General features: G+C 35.7%; 1 protein-coding gene across 1 annotated transcript in view; it reads left to right on the top strand.

The window, feature by feature from the left end:
• The window catches only part of LOC149803001 (uncharacterized), a 326,500-nt gene that overhangs the window by 234,214 nt on the left and 64,480 nt on the right, over positions 1–27,806 (top strand). The window contains exons 31-34 of the mRNA XM_089953863.1: positions 1,137–1,340; positions 8,590–8,735; positions 14,865–14,982; positions 19,334–19,425. Of these exons, the coding sequence (XP_089809989.1) occupies positions 1,137–1,340; positions 8,590–8,735; positions 14,865–14,982; positions 19,334–19,425 (560 nt within the window). The remainder of the gene's footprint in view (positions 1–1,136; positions 1,341–8,589; positions 8,736–14,864; positions 14,983–19,333; positions 19,426–27,806) is intronic.

Raw genomic sequence — 27,806 nt, 5'->3', positions numbered from 1 at the left:
TGGTTTGACTCCTTTAAATTTGTTTAAAATGCACATATGTATGAACTAAGATCCATCTCAAACAAAAATTTATTTTAACCTAAACCAAATTCAGAGTTTTATGAGAAGAGTTTTGCTTTTTCTGGAGCCAAACTTTGGAATTCCAATAGGACCCTATAAACTCATACCAATCTTTTAAACAGTTTCTTAGTCAACATCTACATGAACAATCATTTGTATGATTGTATTTAGTTCATTACTTGTCCATAATTTATTGTAACAGTAGTTCAGTTATCTAGTTCCAATAGCATTTGTTGTCTTAAGACACCTCATCTCGTAAAAATTGGTCATTGTGTGTGTGTGTGTACCAATGCAGTTGTCAAAGGTCTCATGGAAGATTGGTCAGTTGACCAAATGAGCTTCTTCTTTAAATAAAGTCATTATTATTATGATATATAAGCAACAAAAAAAATATATTTTCAATTTATTTTGAACAGTTAAAGAAACTTGGGTCAGACATTCAAAATGTGTTCAGGGTGGTTTTCATAGCAAATGGGTGAAAACCTTATAAATGGTACTTATCTCCCATCAGGTATGGCTGTTGTTAATAAGAATTACTTTCTCTCCAAAACTGCCTATCCATATCATATTACATATGGTAGGACTAGAATCATAGAATTAATATCTTCCACATTCACACAAAAAATGATGCTGGTGCACCATCCAGTCCAGCTAAAGGTAAGCAGCATACCAGACACCAACAGTTCGATCCAAATACATAGAAATTATCTGGACATGAGTGTCTTTCGACCAAAAACACCTACCTTATTACTAAGTTGCCTTTTAAGTCAACATACACCAGGTGAGTGATATCAGACTTACTTTGGCCACTTTGATTTACACCTGAGTGCAACACTGTTTATTTGAGACAATATTGTGACTGCAGCTTGTCCAGCAGTTATTGATGGATTTTGTTACACTTTACGAATTGCTGATAATATTTCTTATGATGTATTTTTCCCTCTGACTTGCTGCTGGATGAATCAGTCTCAAAGTTATTTTCAATGAAGGTGACCCTTTAGATTTATGTTTTAGCTTTAGCTCACCTTTCATCTACCTTAGATTTTCAAATTCCTAACATATTCTTGTTATTTCAGTATACTTTGATGACAAGGAACCTCAATACTTGAATCAGTACTTCAAGACCACCCAACTTCCAGGAATGGGAGTCTGCAGTATAACATCCCCTACTGGGTTTAGCCTGCTGTCTGAGTTTGAAATCTCTTGTACTGGCTTCAGAGATCCTGAGGGCACAACTCTCACCTATGCACTTTATATCTTTGACCATAAAATGGAATCTGGTAGGTTAAACTCTTGGACCTTGCTTTCCTTGAAATTCTCAACTCAGTACACAAACCCATTTGAGGTTAGGAGAATTAGACCCAAGTATTCTCCTGAATCATGGTTACCAGCTCACAGATTCAAAAAAAGTAACTTGTGCAGATCTATGAGTAAATATCACCCCCATTAAACAGGGCTACCTAATTTTGTTTCATTTGCTTTAGTATAGGCGACACATAAGGATATCTCGTTCTGAGGATGATGGCTGCATCAAGGCCAAAGAAGGAATTGTTTTAAAAAAAGTTTTCAATATACTGGTCTACTGGTATGGAACAACATTTCCAGTAACATAAGGCAGGCTCCTAGCATTTCTTCTTTTCATAATCAATGTCTCAAATGGATGAAATCTTTAGAGAATTTAACAGTTCTAGTACAATAAATACCTCCTGCTTTTCTGTAATTTTGCATCATTTTCACAGTTGAACTGCTCAATGCAGGATGATATTTTATATTTTATATATGTTTATGTGTTCACAGATGCCTGTACTTGTGTTCCAGGCTTGATACTTTGACTTTTAAAATCACTTAATTATTTAATGTCAAGCCAGATTCTTCACATCATGTTGCATATACTGTATATATTGTACATGACAGATAGAAGGCCTCATGGTAAATTAGTTCTGTAACTAATCAAGTTACTTTCTCTAAATAAAGTCTTTATTATTATTATTATTATGATTATTATTATTATTAATTTTATTATTATTATTATTATTATTATTATTATCATTATTGGTTAAGTTTTTTGGTCTAGGAGTTCTCTGTACAGTCACAAGTCCCTAACCCATTTTGGGGACTGCTTTCATACTTGGACTGTATGATTCCTAACCATCTGTAAATATTGCTTTTTTTTTGTTACCCTGAATATTTGATGCACCATCAGCTGTAAATCCTGCTAGTTTCTCTTTAATAAATGCCTCCACTCTATGTGTCTTCAAGACCTGTCACCAGTCATAATATACCAGACATCTAGTGCCAATCTCTGGGTATAGTGTAATGTGCCAGTCCTTTTTTCTGTCAGTCATTATACAGCAACAAGCACAAATCAAAATATGCTGGGCACTGGGCATAGTCTTCAGACTGGGTACAGAGTTTTGACCACTATTCTAAAGGGAGGGATCAGTTTTATAACCCAAGCCCCAACTTAACAGCAGCAATACCTTACCCATCACTACTACATATACTTATTACTTTTTCATGTTGTAGAAGAATCTTGTCTGTTCATTATGAATACATTCTCCCACAGATTGAAGAAATGTCAATTAGACATGGTCCTCTTGTGCATCTGCCACACCTGCACAGAAACAGTCATCTTTTTCAAGGATGCTATGTTAATGATTCTGTCATTAAAGTTGTGACCACATTCACCAAAATTTGTGAATGACTCACATTGTTGGTATTAGAATGAAGCCTATTGATGTTGAGCTTAAAGGTCAAACTCACTGTGACTGAAAGAAGAACTAAGGTTTCTCTGCATAATAATACATTGAAATAGTGGCTCTAAATTCAACCTTTTTAGTACTATCAAGGCCAGTACATAAGAATTACATGTATTTGTACTTTCCAGCCAGAAATTTCACAAACACAAAGAACCATTATGAAACAGTAGAATGAAATGAAAACATTTGAAAAATGCATTCTCATCACCATTCTTACTTCAGTCATGATTATAATTTATCTTTACTCCATTTGACAATGGCATCCCCATATTTCAAACCAGAATACCCACAGTTGTTTTCTCTGTTAATGAATTAAGTTGTTAGAATATGGAGGAAAGAGAGCAGAGTTCATAATATTATTTATCGTAATAAAAAAGCAGATGAAAGACATTTTGAAAATACAGCTCTCCCCTCTTATAATGTGATAGTCAGGGTCCATAACTGCCAACTGCACTGTACTGAACAGCAGTATAGCAAAATAATAATAAAAATTATATGAATATACTTGTATGTTGGTGGGGAGTAAACAAAACACCAGTCAAATGCATAGTAATACTGTTAGTTTATGTAAAAGATATGTTTTATTTCACAGCAGAATAACAGAACTAACAAACTCGCATACATATATGGAATCCATTTAAAATCCAATGATGTCCAAAACACATTTGGTCACAAAAAAAGTACTGATCAGGATAGAATAATCACTGTTCACTCACATGATATATATTCACTACTTGAAATATCTCATTATTTTATGTTGTATGAGACCTGATCATTGTTTTTTTAGCAAAGTCTGTGATCTTTCTCAGCTGCATAATTTTCAAGGGCTCAATGTCCGGGCCTCATCAATTTTAATCCAGTGCTGAATATCATCAAATGATTTCATATGTCCCTGTAGCACAGCTTCAGCACCTTCAGCATCTTCCTCCATGAATCCCTCAAAATCGCAATTCTCCTCCTTCTGTTTTGCACCTTGGAAAGCTACCTTCAGTCCCTTTGCTCAGCATCTCTCTATGCACATGGGAGTCACACTGTCCCATGCTTTCCTCCCAAGATGCATAACATTCTTAAGTTCTGTCTGTTTATGAATTTTCACTGTTCACCACAAATTTTATAAGTTCTCTTCTGTATTTCATTGTAAATGTTGCAATAATACCTTGATCAAGAGACTGTATCATGGAAGTCATTTTTTGGCAAAAGAATAGCTTTAATTTTTCTATTGCTGTTTACAAGACTTTCGGCCGCTGGGTGGAGAGGACAATTATTGAGTAATCTGCTGCATTTTCATGTATACATGATGAAAGCAGCATGGATATTTAAATTTTCCAATAGCCAGGTGGTGCAGTTTGTGGTTTCCTGTGTTTGTGCATGCAAGGACTGTTATTCAGTCTTTATGCCTTTTAAATCCCTGTTTTTTTTCTGCTCATCAGACTGCATGGCTAGAGTTTTCTGCACAAAAATTTATAACAGCCCAGTTTCATTGCAGTAGAGCTGTTCTTTACAATATCCTCCACATGAATAATTTGTCTTAATTTCTCTGGATAAGCCTCTGCAGCAGCACTTTCATATGACAGAATTTCTAAACATGTTGTGTAACAACTTATCACTTGACAAGGTTGGAAGCAATATAGCCAACCGGTGCTGGCATTAGATTGGAATCTTGTCCTTTTAACTCATTATCAAACTTCTCTATCTGTGACTTCAGTATTGCACCTGAAATGGGTGCCCCTATGACCTTTCCTGAACAAACCATGTGTTCAGAGCAATGTCCAGGTATGTGTTGTTTGCTAATCTAGCTTTCTTGCATTTTAGTCCCAGCATCTGAATCTAAGCCATTCAGTATATTCCCATACAAAATTTTCCACATGGATTGGATATGGAATCCATATGTACTTTTACAGAAATATCCATATAGAAATGTTATGGATTCCTTACGTACTCCGTATGGAAAATCCCATGGAATATGCAAATTAATCCTTGAGATCTGTAGGTTGTCCATATGGAATTTGGCAATAGTCCATATGGAATTGGGACATACACCATATGGAATTTGTAAATGGCCCATGTGGAATTTGTAAATAGTTCATATGGAACTTGCCGATAGTCCATCCCATACAAAATTTTCCAGGCGTAATTAAGGCAGATTTCAGATGGGTTTTTCAAGCGCTTTCTGCCTAAACCATAAAATATCTGCTTAAGATTTCTGTTAAACTGCCTAATGATTTTTAGACATTATTGGGAATCAATGAAAAATATTCACAATAATTTTTAAAATGGATAATTTTGACAGACATTATCAAATAAGATTTAGGTTTTTCTTGTCCTGTCTTCTTTCATGCATACAAATCCTAATCCATGATGGCATCACTTAAGTCTTTTTCATTTCACTGAAATGTTTGGTGAGATTTCACAAATATTTCGACCAAAACTTTCATTGAAATTGTGATGAGATCTCACTAAAATTTCACTGAAATATTTATGAGGTTTCACAAAATATTTGACTAAAACTTTTGTGAGATTTCACTAAAACTTTTATCATTATATAGTATTTTACTGAAGTTTCAGTAGTTTTTCAGACATTTCAGAAGGTTTCAAATTAATAATGGATATGAATGAAACAGGACTTTATTAACCAAGGTGATATTAAGTGTGCATGAAAAAAATATACAGATATTGTAATTATATGACATCCAAGGCAAGAGATATGGGAGTTAATAATAATAATATTAATAATGACTTTATTTAGAGAAGGTAACTCAATTAGTTACTGAACTAATATACCCTGAGGCCTTCTATCTGTTATGTACAATATATACAGTATATACAACATGATGTGAAGAATCTGGCTTGACACTAAATAATTAAGTGATTTTAAAAATCAAAGTATCAAGCCTGGAAGATATACACAGGCATCTGTGAACACATAAACATATATAAAATATTAATCTGCATTGAAAAATTCAGCTGTGAAAATAATGCCAAATTACAGAAAAGCATCCATTTGAGACATGAAAAGTAGAAATGCTAGGAGCCTGCCATATGTCACTTGTACTGCAGACTTGATTTTTGATTAATGTACAAACTCTGCTGCTGTTGTGGTCTCTTGAATTAGTCTTTGTTCTATAAGCAGCCGTGACAAACGTTTGTCATGATATAATTACTCTTATTTTACACTGAATTCTAACACACCTAGAATATTTTGATAATATACACAATAATGCCTCACGATATTGAAAGATGATTCTACGTGTGGGCCAAGAAAATTCTGCAAAGATATGACGATCTTTTATATACATGGGTATTTGGCAACAATTCCCACCAGTGATCAAAACGATGTCCCGCCTTAAATTCATTCTGGAAGTTAATCAGCTTTGAGTTATATAACTTTGAAATTGTCCTGGTTCAATTCCTTGTCCTATTTAGCATGTTAGCCGCTACTGTGAAGCTCTTTATGGCACAAAAAGCAAAATGCTAGTTCTGACGTTCAGTTTACATACAGACTGACCAATTACATTCCCATTGACTTTGCATTCAAGCTATTCTCATTGCCGCACATTTTTCAAATCGTTATTCAATCTTGTATCCCGCTCGAAAATTTGAATCGCCATGTTTAGCATTCCCATCAGTTTCCGTTATGCAACGATTCATTACGTAAATAACAATTTTGGCCAATCAGAAAACTCTTTACAGCAGTCATCTTTTAAATAATAAATGGAACAAATACTTATTAGAAAGCTCGTTGCAGAATGGGACTGGATAGAGCATAATTTTTTTTGAAAAGTTTCAGAGACGATATTAAAAAAAGGGTCCGTATCAACGTAAATCAGATTCAGGTCAGGAGAAAAGCGAAATTCTGACTTTAAACAGAAAACAAGAAAACCTTTTTTGAGGGCAGTTAAATCCAGTTTAAGTTAAACAAAAATACAACAAAATTTGAAAAAGAAATATATCAAGGAAAGATGTGGAAAGATATTGTGCCCAAAATAAACAATAAAATTACAGCTGTGAGAAACAGGAAATATAAATGCTGCTGAAAATCATTCAAATTGTACAAGAAACAAAAAATGAATGTTGTATCTTATTGATATTTTTTTACTGAAATGTCAGTGATATTACAATCACAAAATATCACTATAATTCAGAATTTTTGACAAACACTCAGTGAAATTTCAATCACAAATTCCCACTGATATTTTCAGAAATGTTGGCAGAGTCAGTGAAATTTCAATCACAAAATTTCACTGATATTTTCAGAAATTTTGGTAAAATCTCCAAAAATACCATAATTTTTGTGAAAAGGGACATTTGAGTGAATGCCAAAAAATGTTCACTGTGATTTTCCTGAAATTTCAGTCACATTTGCACTAGGGTATGATTTTTGTAGAGCATATTTTAATAGGAAGCAAAAAAAAATTACTTTTCAGAGTAAACATCAGATCAAGCCCAAAATCCACCTTGCACCAAATTTCATATATGCTTGAACTACCAGATATTAATTTTCTGATCATGTTTACATTTTTTCTACTTTTTTGATTATGTCTTTGTCTGTTTTTAAACATCTGTGGAAATAAATTAAAGAAAACTGAAATGCATGTATTTCTTCAAATGTATATGGGTATATATTCATCCTTCCACATCAGCTGTACTGACATATACATGTACTCTATCTCCCACCAATATTTCTATTTGAGTCAGATAGTTTAGGTTCTTAATTCTTCAGAGAGTATTTTCCATGATGCCATAATACATAAGCCTGCTTTCCATATGGAAAAAAGTGCTTATGGATTAAAGTTGCAACTTAATTCCATATGGAATTTTCACTTGCTGTTAAGTACTTATGGAATTTATATGGAATAAATTGTCTGATTCCATAAGTTTTTCAGTCCATATCTCTTCCATATGGATTCCTGAAGTAATCCATACAGAATCCATGAGAAATTTCTGTATGGGTAATGTTCATTTTTTTCCTCATCTTTCTTGCAACTGCACAAAGTTGATTTAGGTACACCTTTGCAACTTACATAGCATTTTGCCAGTTTTATGTCTTTTTTTAAACATCCATCTTGTCCTTAAGCGAATAGGCTTTCCTTTTCCTGGATGTTTCCATTGAGAGATTAAATGTCATAATGAACTTGTAAATACTGATAATAATGAACTCACTTTTAAATCTAACTGATTTCACATGAAAGTGAGACTAACTTGTTTGAATGGACTTTATATGTAGCCACATTATGCAATTGAGCATCTATTCATTACTGTCACTGGGCTGCACTTCAACAGTTTACAGAAAGACATGCTGCCACTAATCCATACTGTGATCTGTTGCCATCCATGTGTCACTAAACAATTGGTCTTCTGTATAATTGGTGAGCTGTGTTTACTGAGATTAAGTTACTGATCTGCTGGCCAAAGGCATATTTGACAGTCCCGTGTATTTTAACCAGATACAGTAGTTGATAGAGACCAATGACAGTTATGGTTTATTAGAGACACGGGTAATTTCCAATGTGCAACAACCTGTTTGGAATACAGTATCTTATGTTACCTGAATACAATAGTGGCTAATTAGAATTCAGCTGTAACTGTAAAAAAAGATCCTGGTAATGTCCAGATCAAATCCAGTAGTTGAAAATTATTTTTATACACTTATTTTTAATTATAATGTTTTTAAAATTTTAATGATTCAGACCATAGCATCTCCACACCATATCCAAAAATGCATTATAACGGGGAAGAACAGTAGATTGGACTTATCATTCATATTTTACAGATGTTCTTGTCATTTCCAAAATGAATCCAAATCGGGCCTTTTTCACCCTATACCAGAATTACCTTGGAGACAACTCTGTGGTAAATGTAACTGTTCAGGTGTCGAACAAATATAAAGCCTCTGTCTTTTGGAAACATTCAATGAAGGTAGGTAATGCTCTATTGTTTCATGAAACAGAATTTTGTAATTGCTATTTAAAAATGATCTCAAAGTATATTTCTGTTGATCGATGTTATTGATAAAATGACAAGTTAATTTTTTGGATTTATCTTCAGACTTCTTAATTATACTTAGAATTGTACAATCAGCTACTTATTTAGTCTTAATGAAGACTGCTCTGATGGTCTTAATTTTTGCATCTGCCTTGTATGCAGGAAGTCACAGGTTTGAACCCGAATTCATACCAAAGACATAAAAAAAATTGTGCTAGCAGCTGCCTTGCTTAGTGCTCTGAGCATTAATAAGTTAGTGTTAGGACTGGTCTGTCTGGTGTCAGGATAATGCCCCAATGCTGGACATCACTATAAACTGCCACACTGCAGACATCATAGCAGTATGATTGAAATTGTTAAAACTACTTAAAAAAATCCAAAACACACGTACACACATGATCTCAATGGAAAAAATGGCAGGAGCCAAAGAGATAATATTTGTCCATCTGCATTTCCATCCATGCTCCATATATTAGGCTACCTATTTTATCTAATCAAGTCCTCCCACAATTGTCAGTGCCTCTAATTAAACTTTGCCCAGTTGCAATTATGGCAAAGCCTGATTAATTCTTTGGGAAATATATGTTATTCTTAGTTATAACAACTCCTGCTAGTTTTCAAATTTTGCATAGATGTGATAATCCCCAAACATAAAAGCTGAGATTCTTTGTATAAAAATCCATCTGGAATTTTGTCAGCATGTAGGTCCACCAAATTTGTATCTGTTCAATGTAATTTTTAGCTCTAGTAGTCATAAACCAGAAGAGCTGACGGGATGGTCTTTCGTCTGTTGTCTATCCTTCCATTAGCACAACTATGCTATTACTACTATTCATAAACTACTTAGAGGTTTGCCATGAAATGTTGCTCACACATTCATCACATGGTCTTGTTGAGCTAAAGCAAAAATGGTGCCAATCAGACACCAAATATGTTTGCCACAGCAGCCATCTTGAAAATCTTGTTATTATTACTCCTGAATGGATGGTCATAGCCGTAGTTTTTCACTTAAAGACTTCTTATGTTATCTAGTTAGTCTGAAATAAAAATGGTGCTAATCTTATGTCTGATATGGCCACTATGGCAACCATCTTGAAAATCTATTTACTGCTTCTTCTTCTGAATGAAAAGTTACATTTTTTTGGGGTTATCACTATCAGACTTCTTATGATAATTCTGATGTGATGTCTAATATGACTGCCACAACAATCATCTAAAGAGTTTTGTTATCACTACACTTCTTGAATAATAGAATTGGATGATCATGTCAACATGAAAAGGGTGTGTATCGTACATCCCATATGGCTGCTATGACCCTTGTCACTATTCCCCCCTGAATGGATGGTCATTGGCATGATTTTTTCACCAAAAGACTTTCTAAATGAAAATAGTGCCAATCTCACATGCATTATGTAAACCGGTCAACAGCTAATTTAAAAATACAGTTATATTATTGGGTGGATCATGTCACAAATAAAATGACAACTTACAATTTATCTTCATTAAATCCATAGTTATTGACATTTTATATCCATTTACATTAGTGGTTTCCAACTGTTTCTGGCCATGACCCTAAAAAACAGTTTTTTTCTGAGCCTCATGACCCAGTTCCCCCATTTTGATCAGTTTTGCCACCCAAAAAATATCCTGGCAACCCTCCAAAACATCCTCATGACCCCAATTTTGGTAATAACCTGGGGGTTGGGAACCACTGATTAACATGTAAAATCCATGAATTATCAGTCAGATGCTGGTATACAAATAGTTCAGAATGATCCAATTCACAATATTCTGTAGTATCAATTCCATGCATCTTATAAATAAACTATTGCTGTCAGATCTTCACAGACTGATCAAAACTGTTATTGCATCAAGCACAGTGTTTATACAGCAAAACACAAATATTAATACATATATCAGTTGTTAGGACTTGCATGAAAATGGAAGAAGTAGACATGTTCATACAGTACTACCTGTTTATCTCAACGTCCTCTGGCTTGAGGTAATACTGTCAACACAAGTGGTGTCAAGATAAGTGTTGGGGGAGTCCAGTAAAATCAAAATTTAACAGACAAGTGAAATTCATCTGTAAGGGGTAACTTGTCATCAATGCATAGAATTTACACTCTGAGACAATAAATAATGGAAAATTGTATTAGCTGAAGACATAAGTCAGATCAGTTTGAAATACACTTGTATATTGACAACTTACATTTGTGCTATTTTTGTGTTTTACAATCCACAATGCACATGAAAAATCATGAATCTGGGTATGTCAGAAAATTCATGCATCAGTCACATCTCATTAGAAAATATATACATAAACGTATCGATAAATGGTAGTCTCATTTTATGTATTGTTTTACACAATACACAACAAAAAAGAAATGGTAGCTGAAATATTTATTCTTCAACTATATAAATGATACATCCATCTATTTACAACTATGACATATATTGGGTGCAACTCTATGGCATACAATCAGCAAGTCTTAGCATCTGACTAACTTGTAAGCATACACCTCTCCCTCGATAACTCTTGCACAATGGGGTCCACAAACATAGACTGCACTTTAAACGAGGCGCGAGTTACTGAGGTACCTCCAAAAATTGAAAAAAATTGCTTTGACATCAAGAAACAGCGGGGGCGGCGTTATGGAACTGGGCTTGTTAATGACTAAATCCTCATTTTACAATCACGTCAATATTAATTTTTAATAACGTGCTTTTTCTAATGAATTTGTTTGTTATTCTGTTTAAATAACATTTATTTTCAAAATATCCAGCATATGAAAGCTTGTTCCAACTGATTTCAACAACCATCACGTGTACACAAAAAAATATGTGTATTATGTCACTGCTTTTTGCTTTCTTTATGAGTCTGGTTCCATAGTGGTGTCTAATAATATCTTGCCAAATCGGGAGTCCACATAGTAGGGAACTAGACCAACTGTTGATACACCAAACAAGATTTCTTTTTTACAAAACACACAACATTTATTTCGTGAGACAATCGTTTACGTCGAAACTCAATTTTTGTATTGTTCAGTTAGTACAGTATTGATGTTGTGATTTCATTGGAAGTAATAATGAAACTTCTTATCATCCTTGAGGATATCTCTAAGTGCCAGTTCAAGAATTCTCTGAAATCAAGCTCTGAGAAATCAAGCTCTTTATTTTACAAAGTATTCATTTTGCTTGGCTGCCTTGTTATCTTTGATCACAGTTATGAAAGAGTCAGTTAATTTAAGGTAGTTTATGTTACATAAACAGTAACATTTATAAGTGTTCGATTAATCAAATGAAGTGAGTTCACCTGACATACAATGGGGGCCACTAGATTTTAAGTTTGTAGGATTTTCGTGCCTTTTAACTTTTCTTTTATTCCACCTCCTTTATTTGATTCAGAATACATACCTAATGTGATAATACAATGGAGGTCAGCTTTTGATTCAGTGCAACTTAACAACAAATACTTCTGCAAGTCAGTTATCAAAACATGGTCACACTTAATTAGGTTCTCAGAGAAATGCTTGTGGACATAGCTGTTACAGTAGATTGACACATTTTACATTTAATTACAAGAGGACACTTTGCATTATGATGATTACACTTAAGAGGAACTAAAAGATAGAACTAGAATACAAATTTCAATTGATAAAAAAAAAATATTTAATTTTTATTTATTTATTAAAGTATTGCCTCCACTCGGCATATGTGACATTTTCATTTATCAAAATTTCCTTACAAATCGTTAATTGCGGTGTACTAAGAATGTCGTTTGGAAAGAAAATGTAAAAAAAAAATTTAAATTTGATATTTCATGGTGCTGATTAAAATTTCCAAGTCCTATCTACCGTTTTCGATAAAACGAGCGATACATCAGAGTTTCCGTTACCAATTTTGATTGCTATTTTCTTCAAGTTCAACAAATAGGGATCAATTTTTTGGTTTAAAATGGGATCCACACTTGACCCCACTTTATAAGCGGGTTCACGAGTTATCAGGGTGCAAGTTATCATGGGAGTGGTATTCAACAAAAATACATGGTACATATAGACTAAGGAAAAAACATGGTAGAGTATGGTGCAACTAACTATGGAGTTGCAACAGGGACATTAACTCTGAGCATGCAGCTGGCTAAGGAACTGCACTCAGAAATTGAACTACTGCAGGCAACTAAGGATCTGATAGAGGTACAGGTAGTATGGGGGGCAAGAGAATGAAGTAACACAAAATGAAGCCCTCCTACAAAAAACTGCACATGATACATATAAACTGAGGAAACTGCAGTGAGTATGGTGCAACTGGCTAAGGAGCTGCATGTGTGTAACTAGCTATGGAGCTGCATATACCAAGCAAGGTGTAACTATGGAGTTGCACAGGGACATTATGAGCATGCAGCTGGCTAGGGAGCTGCACTTCAGAAACTGAACTACTGCAAGTAACTAAGGATCTGATGTAGGTACAGGTAGTATTGGGGGCAAGATAATGAAGCAACACAAAATGAAGCCTTCCCCAGTGAACAAATAGACTATGGAAACTACAGTAGAGAATGATGCAAGTGGCCAAGGAGCTGCACAAGGACAGCAAATCTGAGCATGCCACTGTACAAGGAGCTGCAGTTCAGAAACAGAGATACTGCAAGTAACTATGCATAAATAGAGGTATATGTCTTACAGAGAGAGCAAGAGATTGAATTAATATGAGATGAACATCTCCACTATAGAGTTGCTGGAGGGACATAAAACCTGAGCACACAACTGGCTAAGGAGTTGCACTGAGAAAGGCATCTACTACAACTATCAGGACTGCTGCAGAAGTGCATGTAGTAATGAGGGGTATGAGCTATAATTGTACATGAAATACAGAAGATCAAGAGAAGGCAACTGGAGAAAGGAGTGCAAGCAAAGTCACCCCTCTCCAAAAGGTAGGCAGAGGGGATGGTGGTGGATTACTTGAGCAGAAAATTTACGCAGTCACATGTGACGCACAAGAACTAATGGTATGTGACCCCATGCAAGACAGCAAGGACCCCCACATTTTTATATATAGGTAGAGACCTATGACATCATACAGTGACTCATCAAATATACTTATTTGAGTGAACTGGTGATAAAATATAGAGCAGTTTGTATTTATGTAAACAGCGTCAAAACCATTTGACTTCCAATAATTGCTTTTATACATGTTTGGTGCCAACTTCTTTGATGAACGGTGCATTGTTTTTATAAAAGATTGTAGCTGGCTTATTTTGATGAAGGGTGCATGTGCTATTGAAGTTGCCTTACTGAAAACTGATCAAACTTACAGAAAAAAATCAACTGCGTTACTGAGACAGTCTCATCAGGGTTGGCAGGTCTGAAATTGCAGAGATGAGTTGATATTGTGCAAATTGCAAATCAGACATACATGCCTTACTCATGCACATCTCCTGAAGGGTGAACCTCAAACAGTGCATACCCTTCCAGTGTCCACTGATAGTGGAATGCATTATTGTCAAGTATGTAGATTTCCACCATGTGAGACAAGTATTTTTATGTGAACTCAATGAAGAAACATTATGATGTACCTTGAAACAAAATCTTTTAGAGGGAATACAGTTTATTTTCTAAAAATTTCATTATATCTTTTTAAGGCTTTTACATGTGTTTTCTCATTCTTTATTTTATATACTATTACAGACTTTCAACATTTTTACTTCATATTTTATCATGTTGTATTCATGTTTACATTTATTTGGAAAGGTTTATCATCCTAAAGTTTGTGTGCAATTCTTTGTTTTTACATTTTTTCAGACTTTACTTTAGTTGACACTATATAGCCACTATTTTGCTGGGTGGCATGAAATAACACCACATACACATATGCCTGTACATCTACCATCTACTGCCTGCCTTATCTTCATCATTAGTCAATAGTGATCACCATCGCTATCAATAAAGGCAACCAGTTATAATTTTATAAATATGTGCTGGTGAACTTTTCTAAATTTGAATGACTCACATTTTGTATTCCTTAACATGATATTCATTAATTCTTTTCATTTTTTTATCATTGCAGATTTTCTACCAAAGCATTCCACAGGTTACTGAAAATATTTTTTTCAGTGATATAGAAAAAAAATTAGATCTTCTTGATAAAGAACTGAAGAGGCTGATTTCTTTAAACCCACCAGCTGGTTAGTTTTCCATCTATTTTTGATGATTTACAGATGATTGATTAAAACCCGTTGATCAGGGAACTATTTGATCAATTGACATTTGATCATAGATCTTGTGAATTATTTGATTACACACGACAAAAATTAATAAATAATTAGTAAAAAAAATAATAATTAATAAGCCAAATTTAATAAATGAAAAACACATTTTAGATTTAAAGTTTTACATTGCTACATCTTGTCAAAATGTCAAAAGTTACAAATGTGACTTCAAAGCCTAATAGAAATTTAAATAAGCAACTGTTATGTTTCTTGATCATCATAATTTTCAGTATCTTTTAATTTATGAAATCTATCCCTTGTCTTAAAAGCATTCAGTATATCACCTGTAATCCAGGTTGGTTGATTTGGTTGCTTGACTGTCTTAAAATTAAAAGGAGCACGAGTGCTTGGGGTGTCAGTAAACATACATATCCAAATGTCAGGAATATCTGATAAGTCCTCAAAACCTTCAGTTACTGACCAAGGGATATCTTTCAGTTCTTTAAGGAATATTTGTGAATTGAATCTTATTAATCAATATTTGTGATCATAAGTTTTACTTTTTCAACTTAAGTTTCATTTACACCATGTAGGATAATGATCATTTATGGAATATTGGGGAACTGCAGCTTCTATAATATTGTCAGCATTGTTAGATTGTTAGTATAGATGTGATCAGTTATTTGTTTCAGATACTTCTGTTATCCTAGTGGGTACATGAACTAGCTGTTGATAATTCAGGGAATTCATGGCTTTAATCCAGCTTTGATTGGTGTTGTTGTAGGGTTTAACGCCATTTTTCAGCACAAGATAGGCTATACATGGCGGCCATTATAAATGGTGGAGGAAGAACCTGGAAAACCCCCAGAAAGAATCACCTACCCATGAGAAGCTAATGGCCAGTTTTCTCACATACCCACATTGGCCGAACCTGAGACTCAAACCCATGCAGACAAAGGTGAGATGGCAATGATCCATAACAGTGAGCGCTTTAGACCACTTGGCCACTCGGGGCCCCAGGTATCATAAAGAAAATTGTAATTGAAGTCATCCACTAAACAGACTTTTTTGTTTTCTGTGTACAGAGTTTCAAGTTTATTTTGAAATATATTATACCAAGCATTCTCAGTGTTTGGTGGTCTATATACACAGCCTAATATAAATGTTTTTTGGACATTATGTCTCATTTCTAGCCAGATTATTTCAATACCAATTTCCTCAAGATCATATCAACATTTGAAAGAAACGCCATCCTTAATGTAAACGAGAAGTCCACCACCCTTTTGGAAAAGTTGGTCTTTTCTTTGAAAACTGTGGTTAGCAATTTTAAGTTCATCATCATGATAAACTTCATGTAAGCAAGTTTTCACTGAAAGCAAAAATATAAATAACTAAATTATTTCCAGAAAGTGAGTGTTTGAGAAGAGACTGTGTCGCCAAGTGGTCTAAGATACTCACCATTACAGATCACTGATATATCACCTCTCTCCACATAGGTTCAAGTCTTGGGCTCAGTGAACATGGGTATGTGAGAAAGCTTGCCAGTAGTTTCATGTGGGTCAGTGGTTCTTCATCCCCCCCCCCCCATATATACTGGCTGCCATGTACAGCCTATCATAACCTGAAAAATGTCATTAAACCCAGAACAGAACAACAAGAAGAGACCTAATTTACCCAAGTAGATAGTCCCATATGGGGTTGATACTAGCTGTGCCAAGATATTTATACCGTATATACTCGCATATAAGCCAAAACATTTAGGAAGAAAATAAGGCCTGGAAGAAGGGGGGTCGGCTTATCTGCGGGCCAAGGTCCAAGTCTGACATTTTTAATGGTTTTTTTTCCCTCAATTTCCAGTATTGTTTCTGTTGATCACCGAAGATGAGATCACATGCCTAATGATGCCACATGGCTTATAAGATTTGTGCTGTTGTGAAGTGAAACAAATATTTTTTTTCTAACTTAAGTGGTAGGATAATGAATGAAAAACATGTTTTAACGTACTTGACGTCTATTTGACAGATGTCCATCCGCCAGAAATTGCAGCCATACGTGTTATTTGAGCCACGGTGGTACGTGTATTTTCCAAAAGAACCGCCATATTAGTAATCTCCAGTCAAGTATTTAACCCTCAGCTAATCAGTAATCATTAAACTCTACGGTATCATACAAATGCATGCTAGCTTATTTCAGTGTAAATATTAAAAGAATCTACGTAAAAAAGTAAAAGAATTACAATACTGAAGGTATATACGACAAACATTTTGATCGAGAGTAGAAATACATGTATGATAGTCTTAAAGGAACAATAGCGAGAGGTTCCAAGGGGGTTTGTTGCGCGCACGCTTAGAAAGGGTAAATAACAGGGCAATATGCGAGTCAGCATGAATAATTGTAAAACAATATAATTTGTGGGATTTCTTTGACAGGTGTTTTAGAAGTAATCAGCAGCCACAGTTTATATACTACTGTTGTTTGGTTGTTTGTAAAGCAAAGTGGTTTGTTAGCAGTAGAGTGTTGTACAATAGCTGCCATATGCTTAATCTGTGGTAAATGCCTCAGGGATAATAGGTTTGTTTTGTTGCACAATGCCAGTGACTTTACTAATACATGCCGACTCTCAGATGTATTGTTTAATGAGATGTGGTGGACATGGTTTCTGCTCAAAGTTACAAAACTGTCACAATACTTGAATAATGTCCACGCTGAAACCAACCATATTTTGATCAATTGAAGTAAGACTGATGAAGTAAAAAAGGCCACAAAGAAAATGAAAACAACACTGGCTGTGATACCAGGAGGTTTAACGTCAGTGTTACAAGCTCTTGTTGTCTGCCTTTACAAACCTTTTAAGGACAAGTTATGAAAGATGTGGGCAGAATGGGTTTGTTCAAGGGCTGTGAAAATGACAAAAGGCGGGAATTGAATGAGGCTAGACATCGATTTGGTCACCAAGTGGGTAAAAGAAGCGTGGGACTCAGTTCCATCGGAAATGATTGCAAAATCATTGAGGAAGTGCTGTATCAGCAATGCCATGGATGGAACAGAGGATGATGCTATATTTCAATCCGACAGTGACGAGGAGAGCGAGAAGGAGAACGACACACTATCGGATGACCATGATAACAATGACGACGTATATGATGAAAGCAAGCCCGTAACAGAAGCCGAGTTTCGTGAACTTTCGGCGAGTCTGATACAGAGCCAGATTTTGAAGGATTCTAAAAGTGATAGAACTTTTATAATTCATGATTTTAGAATGAGGATTAATTAAATTTCCATTAAGACTTAACACTTTAGAATTGTTTTTATTTCAACATATAAATTTGCTTTCTTACTTTCATTTTATTTAATAATGTGATTTGCCTAAATAAACATATTCAGAACTCACTTTGTGCATCTTGTGATGTACCGGTAGTCTAGAAATTATGGGCCGGCTTATACGCGGATCATGCACTTTATAACAGTTTTACCAATTCAGTTGGGGGGGGGGGGGGTTGGCTTATATGCAAACAGGCTTATACGCGAGTATATACAGTAATTAATTTTACCAGTTATCGATAGTTTCCTGTGGGTCAGTGGTTCTTTGATCTTTCACCATGTATAGTCTGTCATAAGCTAAAAATGTGGTTAAGCCCTCAACAACTACAAGAGACCTAAATTAACCCCAAAAGGTAGTCACATCAGATGTCGATATTTTGCTTAAATACTTAAAAATCATTTTCACCAGTTGTAAACTTTCCCTTGAAATTTCTTTCATACACATTGAATATGCTTCTGTCATTGCTTTCTGGTCAAAGAGGACAAACCCTCCATTTCTTAGATGATAGAAATTTAGATGTAAAATAGAACTAGAAATTTAGATGTAAATAAGAACAGACTAATGTTTATAATAGGTGATCTTAAGCAGTCACATACAGGATATCGTTTGGGTGAAATTTACAATACAGCTTATGCACCAGACAGATGACTATGTATCATATTCAGTTGAATTTGTCTGCATAATAAATTTGCATGATTTATGATGCACAGTGATTTGCCTATGCTTCTGTCATGGGATACACCCAAAACATTTTGTGGGGTCTATTAGAGTATGGAATGTTCAGTGCATTTGAAAAATTAAATGATGCTTGCCAAATTGAAGTTTGATGATAATTTTATTGAACCTGAAGTTTGATAATTTTATTGAACCTGTAGTACCCTTAGGGATCACATGCCCACCCCCCTTGTCTCTCATCTTGAATCCTTTGACCTCTCTGAAAACTAATCAGTCATGTGACCTAAATTTGTGCCATCTCATGTGATCTCAAAAGTTTTCTTGTTTTAGATGTGACTCAAATTCTTCTTGATATCAAACGAATACTAATGGAAATAGACATGAAAACTGGATTAGATTCAAGTCAGCCTAAAATGAAGCAGGTAAGTCAAATCTTCATTTACTTTATACTAATTTGGTACTTTGAAACATTATGTTGATTGTATATGTTCTTGTTCTTTGAAATGCCCGCACCGGTAGCATAGTGGTTAGAGTGTCCACCTCGGATGCGGGAGGTCGTGGGTTCGATCCCCGGCTGAGTCATACCAAAGACTTACAAAATTGGTACTAACAGCTGCTTCGCTTGGCGCTCAGCATTAAGAGGTTAGTGTTAGGACTGGTCAGCCTGGTATCAGGATAATGTAACTGAGTGGGACATCAGGCTACATGTCTGCGGCATGATGCCCCAGTGCTAGACATCACTATAAACTGTCATACTGCAGACATCGTAGCGATATGACTGAAAAATTGTTAAAGCTACGTTAAAAATCCAAATCACACACACAGACAAACACACACACACTGTTCTTTGAAATGCATCAAAAAATTTAATTCATCTACATCAAAACTTCTGCTAACATGTTGATGAGCAGCAGGGAGGGCAAATCCTACAACTTTTAGAAGGTTCCAAATGCCGAAATAAGCCCTTTATAAAACCGCAAATCCTAAGGTTTCAAATGCCAAATGACGCTTTATGTAAACACAATTGTCACCATCGTTGCTGACCTATGTTGTCGTTGCCCTCCTGCGTCCCTTTTCGAAAACTAAGGTCTTTATCGAGGTACAAAAAAAAATATTCACGTGTCTGTTGTCATAAATTAAAAAATTGTTATATAATATGGTACACTCGGAATCTTACACAGCTAGACTAGCCAGAGAGCAAGAAGAAGCACTTAATAAATATATCCCTGTAAAGGAGGATTTCAAAAAACATTTACAATTACAACAAGAAGCTAAGAAAGGTTTTACAGAATCAACTGAACTATTGTTTAAGCCTGTTACCACATCATTATCTCATACTGCTCAACAACAAAATGTTGCAACAAGACAGCATCCACAGCTGAACGATCCACTGAAGCAGCTACTAGGACAGTCACCGCTATCAGGAGAGTTGCAACAAGACCACCCGAAGAAGTTTTTGTAGATGCGTCAGAAACGCTACCTGGAGCCGAAGCTCTGCCGGAATACAAACCTGGTAAGGCAGAAATCAAGGAGGATGTAGAAAAAAATATTAAGGTGAAAAATTACGATAACGTGGTTGATCTTGTAGGTGAATTTAATAATTATGAAAACTACCTGGAGCCGGGTTCACCGCTGTTAAAGTATGACCAATGGGAACGGTTGGTGTTTACTACACATAAAGGTATTCAGCGGGTTACGTCAAAATACGAAGCTGAGTTTGAAAAATTTAAGAAAGATGTTGAAGAAAGGAGATTTGCAAGCCCTGTTGTGACCGCAGATCTGTCAACACCATTAGAAACACCCCCGATAATACTACAGCCGACTAGCATAAAAAAAAAAAAACATCCGGCAAAGGTTTGGGGAGTGGTTTTATTCCCTGCCCTGATAATATTTTCAAGACGTTTCGCGGTTAGAAGTTCTCATAGGAGGAAAACACGCTGGAAACAACTCACCAGAAATAATTAATGAAGCCGCTGATATTTGTCGGCGATTATTTCAAGGCCAGGTGTCATGGATGCTAGTATTTACCAAGAACTCATTGATGAACTCGTTGATGATTATAGTGACTAAAGTCACAGTGATTAAACAATAGTAAATAACATAACATGGTCATATGCAACAGACACTATACACCTGTGCAGGTCAGAGCAATAAACTCATAATTACCAGTTTATAGAGCAACTTACGGAGACGGACTCGGCGATGTGGTTCAGGGTTTATTTGCGTGGTTAGCACCAAAAGTGGGTCCTCTTGCAAAACAGTTATCAATGAAAGCCATTAATGTTGTTGGTGAAAAAGCTCCTGGTGCAATTGTTAGTGCTGCTGGTAAGGCACTCTCGGCAATCAAAGAAAGACTTGCACGACTAATGCGTAAACCTCAAAGAGGTTCACCACCACTGGTGAAATTACCAAGCACCGAAATTATGCCCGCGGATGTTAGGTGATAAATCAGGCTGTAAATCAGAAACTAGCAGCATTGATAGATCAGGAATCTGACGCACAAAGAAATATTACAGCAAATTTGATAGCAGGAAGTGGACTTTGTGTGCGACGAAGATAATCACTATTTGGAAAAATACGCAATAGTATAAAATGTTCAAATACATATCTGACCCAGCATTTAATATAGATGAGCCGGTTCAAAAAGATAACTCAGTGCATGATTATCAATTTTATTCCTATGACGCACGAGAGCCAAATCAACGATGGCGTATCGAACTTCAAGTTCATGATACAAGTAGATATTTCTTGCCATCTGAGGCGTTTATTGAAGTAGAAGGTGAACTTATAAAGGCGGATAATGCTGCATACAGTGCCAATGACTGAGTTGGTTTTGTCAACAACGGGATCATGGCATTGTTTAGTAGTGCCATATATATTATTGATGGAAAAAATATTGAATCGATTCAAAATGATGTCGATGTTGCCACAACAATAATTGGTCTAGCGAGATATTATGACAACTTTACAAGATCAGCTGGTCCATCAATGATGTTTGCCAAATGTATTACTGACAACGCTGATAAAATTCAGTATACTATGAGAATACCGAAAAAATCCTCAAACGCTGCTAATGACACAGATGTGGAGCCAGTAGTTATGGGTGCTAGCACGACTTACAACTTGGGATTTGCAACACGCCAATCAATGTTGTCAGGAACACAAAGAAGTTTTTCGTGTGCGATTCCACTCTCTCACATCTTCGGATCTTGCAGAGATTTTAGAAAGGTTATCTTTGGAGCTAAATACACAGTTGTGCTCGTAAGAAAAAATGATGACAGTGAAGCGATCTGGCGAGGAGCTGGTGTCAATGCTGGTATGGTAAGAATAACAAAACTCTCATTGTGGATGCCGGTATTAACTCCATCGATCACAGAAGAACCGTGATTACTCTCTTTTATGAATCAAGGTGGTAAATTACTGTTATCATGGCTTACAGTAACCACAGACACTATCCATAGTTCCGTCAAAGATATACTTACCTGGCATATAGCATCACAACAAGGGGTCTCTGCGCCACGACATATTTTTATTGCACTGCAGGATAATCATCGACTGAATAATCAGGAACGTTCGCATATGATATTTGATAAACTCGACGTCACCAAAGTTTCATTGAGAATAAACGGGCAACAAGAACCATCTGAAGATATATCATTAAGTTTTACACAATCATGTAGCGTGCATATAATCGCTGGCTGACGTTTTTGTTGCATAATATAAATATAGATACTGGGATGCAAATATCACAGTTTGATTTTACAAATTTGTACCCAATTTATTACTTTTCGCTGGAACATCTTGATTTATCCAAACAATCTGTCGTTGATATACACTTCCGAGCTAGCGTAGGTGCATTACCCAAAATTGCAGATGGTCCTCCAATTGTTTATGGTCCCTATAGAGTAATCGTGGTCATCCTCAGTAACAAGGACATGTTACTTGAAGGCACTAGTGGTCGAATGAGAGTCATTGACGCACCAGTAGAAAACATGTAGTTTTCCGAAAACATGTAGACAATTAGATCAATCTCGTATTAAATAAAATGTCATACAGTCACGTTAATGTCACTCTGATTTCTGGTCAGGCAAAAAAATTACAATCGAAAAACGCGACCACATGTGGGGCAATGATAACACTAAAAAATGATCAAATTACTGGTGGACCAAACAAATAATAGCTGACTAAAACACAACTTAATCATTTCAATAAAGCAAAACAAGCAAAAACTGGGGTTCAACTTAGTTTTGCTCCAAAAGCCATCAAAGATATGGTTAAAACCGGTGTTATATTTCCTCTTCTCGCAGCAATAAAAGCACTGATTGCCGCAGTCGCAAAAGCAGCCGCATTAGGAGCTGTTGGAACCGCTGCTGGAATGGCATTAAAGAAAGCAACTGGAAAAGGATACAAAAAAAAGGGACGCGGGTTAAGACTTCCAGGAACTCCGCCTTCATGGTACCCAATACGGTTCTAGACATCACACAAGGTGTTTTGAAAACCAACGGTTTTACCCCAATGTCAAATTTTGATTTACTCGATGCTGTTAAACAATTAAATATAAAAAATTTCAGAGGCATTTTTATGAGAGATCAGCTACCACAACAACTGAATAATCCAGAAACCGGAATTATTAATCTCGATAACAGCGATGGTCCAGGAACTCACTGGGTTGCTTACGCGATACATCCACGTGGAATTATCTATTTTGATTCGTATGGGTTAGCATCGCCAGTTGAATTCCTCAAATATACAAAAGACATCCCATCGAAAGTTTGGTATTCAACGATACCAACACAAACACTGACCGATCCTCCAATATGTGGTCGTGAAGTATTAAATGTCCTCAATGCGATATCAAAATCAATCAAACCACTTCACAAAGTCGTGCATGAGTATACCGCGGGTCGATTTAAACAATCGTTAAATAATAATGGTTGATATTTATGGAAGATCTCTTATTGAAACAATGACAGAACGCACCAATATAGATTTATCAAAATATGTGACCAAAGATGAAATAGATAGACCCAGATGAGGTTGTTATTTTTCAGGACCGACATGGAAAACTAAAAACCAGCAATATCAAATGGCATGAAATAATTCATAGGGTTATTGGAGCTACTCTGGGTAACATCCCTGTGTTCACTGAGAGAGGAAAAATCAGAGATTCGCTGATATCAATCACGACGTTAAGAGATGATACGCAAAAAGCTGCAGGGGAACGCGTAAAAAAAGACTGGCGACACAATGACAGGTGAACTCAAAATGAACGGTAACAAAATAACCGTGTTTAGAGATCCAACATCCCCGGAAGATGCCGCAAAGAAAAATTATGTTAACACCATTGACGGTAAATTATCCACTTTGCGGGCCGAGTATGATATTCACGTAAACGCATTTACAAATCTCCGTAGAAACTTTAGAAAAATTAATGACACCGCAGAGGAATTCTTTGGTACTCCACCCACCGCTGATATGAATCTTTCTTATATCAAGACCAACATTGACACGATCAAACAAACACAGCAAGATATCGTAAGTGGGATTCCTGAGATCGTTAACAAAACCAGTTTGATTAAAATCCCATCTGGAGTAACTGCCAGGCATATTACCAACATAGTATACACAGTATCATCCGGGTTCACAACATGGTCTAAACAAAATAATACTATCAAATATACAGCAACAGTCACTGGTGTGTACAGGCTGTCTGTGTTCAGTGCCGCTAAATTTGAGATATTTACAACATACCCCTGGCGACATTCCACCGACAAGTTTTCTGGGGTTGTGACCATCATATTAAACAAGGGAACCAAAGAAACATTTATACTGGAATCTGCCGACAAGAAATTAACCGCAACATCTTATTGGTGGTGTTTGGAATTTGTAGCTGAAACTCCTCAATTGGTTACTGAGTAAAATAATAAAATGGCGTCAGAGTCAACAGATGCTCAGCAGTATAGGTACGATCAAGTACGCGAATGGCAATCAGAGTTAAAAAATACCATTAACAAATGCACAATAAAAGTAAAAAAAATACCAGCGATGTGTAATCATCCTAGACACAATAGTGTATTCGGTATCCGCGATAGTTGCATCTATGGGAGTATTATTATCAGCGCTAACACCAGTGACAACTGCAATCGCGGTCACAATTACAGTTTAAACATCAACGACAATTGTAGGTATTGCTAATATTATCGCGAAAAAAAAATCCTCATGCGCGCTAACAAAATTGCACGAATATGAAAAGTTAAACAATGCGGCCACGAGCGCCTACTCGAAATTATCATCGCTGATATCATCAAATCTCGACGATACAGTAATATCAGATTCCAAATTCGCGCAAATGGTTAAGATATACGAAGACTACACCAGTCATTGAAGCGACAAAAGATAAATAACAATGTTGGAATTACTTCATCAAGCTCTGCTCAATATAGTCGCAAATACAAATCCGGTGAAGACTTCAATGATAACAATAATTTCGACTGAACCAGAATTCAGTGTTAATTTTCCAGCTTCGATTCCAATAAACGAGATCACATTAGCACAATTATGAATATATCACAGTTGGCCCAATATCAGATCAAAATCATTTGGTGGATTGCCAGCAAATAATTCGTTTGTGCTTGCACATAAAAATAAACCCGATGGCACTCCAGACTGGAACGTCATTGGGTTACCAACCAGGTCTTATCAAATCGAACAAATCAATAGGGAATTACAACGTCAAATAAAAAATATCACAGGAAAAGAATCCAAAATAGCAATAACTGTTCATGTACCAACACTGTCTTCTGCCATCGAAATAAACTCTCCAGACTACGCCGTGGATATATATAATAGTTCGATCAGAACAGTGTTAGGATGGCCTAAAACTCCGCCACCAGCACCACCAATACCACCAGAACCTAAAAAGTCTGATTATGTCACTGACAATAAGTCATACCATGGAGTTAACAAACACCATCTACTACATTTAAGAGAAGAGTACTCGAGTGACGTCCAAGTTTTATTTCATTTCTACAACAAGGACGATATTGATTGGCTCTTTAATAAAAAAAACCTGTTTCGGAGTTTCAACTAAACCCATTAAATTAGATCAAATTATTGAATTTTTTGAAATCATTAATCAAGAACACAAAACTCAACTGCAGCGACTACAACAAAGTTTCCAAGAATATCTTTTTGATGTGTCAAGTTCACGCAGCGAAATCATCAAACACGTAGAAATATTAAATCAACTTGTATCTGACATGGAATATAATAACCAGCTAATAATTCAGGAAACAGTCAATTATGTTGACGGTGTGGGTAAAAACAAACAACGATTTTTGAATGCATATTCACTGACAGAAGCCACGCTGCCGAATTTTAAATTTCCCGGGTATAATGCAACTGAGCTAAGACCTCATCAATGAATTCTTTGATGACATACTCGCACAGCACAGAAAATCACTACCGGAGCCAACTATTCTCCAATACAACAATAGTCAAATCGGAGAAGGCCGACATGTATCTCCGGGCATCGTAAATATAACCGTGGTCGTGGTCAGTCTTGTGTGTGATGTAATCGATGGCAGCTACAGCACAGACACAACAGTATCAAATCAAGTCCAGCAAGGATTTGTTCTTTATTCATTCACCCCGAAAGATATACCACCCGGATTTCTAATCGTGCAAGAGCCGATCAATCCAGTCTATCTATGATGTCCTAATCCGTGGCTGACTAGAATAAATTTCAAACTAACAGACCAATCTGGCCACCTTCTTGATTTTCGAGGTGAAACACTACATATTAATTTACTTGTAAAGTCTTAAAGACTTTTAATCCTAGAAGTCAAAGATATCCACTTCCAAATCATAAGATTTTCAGTCTTAAAGACTTTCAATTTGCCTTGATAAAATCAAGGAAGTAAAAAAAAATATATCCACACACACACTGACAATTAATCAAGTGAGTATTATATAATGTACCACCGCGTAAAATGTTTCATACATAACAAAGAACTTCTTGATGAAGCTGTCAAAACCGGAAAAGTTACCCCAGAAAAAATAATTGTTGATGAATACGGCACTGACGATTTTATACTGACTGATACGCAACTGAAAAGACTGAAAGAAGATCATATTGTGATCGCGCATTGCAGTATACCTCAAATTTTGGAGTATGTACATATATTTAGATCTTAGATCTAGATTTATGAATATGTACCACTACATAAATGTTTTCATGTATGACAAACAAGCGCTCGAGCAAGCAGTTAACGAATACGGAAACGAAGATTTCTTACTAACACAGCAACAGTTAGATAGTCTCAGACGCGAGCATATTATTTCAATTGTATGTAACCGAGATCAAATTCTCAATTATGCGCATTCGTGCATTAAATCCGATCGACTAAGGGAAATATTATCAGATTGACAAAGACGCCTTGACTTTGTCAAGGGGATGTAAAAAAAAGTGATTATTTTTTTTTTACTTTCAATTTCATTTCCATGTCCTTGATTTCATCAAGGTGACTTCATTCTAGGTATTTACTTCCCCTTGACAAAGGAAGGGACATACATATTTTTAGCCGTCTTACACGAGTATTTATCATCTTCCTTGTTTCAAATTCTTGGGCTAATTCCAACCTAATTTTTTCAATTGCCCAAATTCATTTATTTGTGCTTCTTCTACTTTAGCCAGCGATTTATATAAATTCATCTGGATCCTCTTTATAAATCTGTACTGAGCAGGCAAAATATAACGCCCTGCGCATTTAGCTTCATATAGTGATTCAAAATCAGACATGAT

This window comes from Sinohyriopsis cumingii, chromosome 3, assembly GCF_028554795.1.
Source record: "Sinohyriopsis cumingii isolate HCF-2022 chromosome 3, ASM2855479v2, whole genome shotgun sequence".
Lineage (NCBI taxonomy): Eukaryota > Metazoa > Mollusca > Bivalvia > Unionida > Unionidae > Sinohyriopsis > Sinohyriopsis cumingii.
Note: the sequence above shows the minus strand (reverse complement) of the source record. Positions and strands in the feature narration are given on the sequence as shown.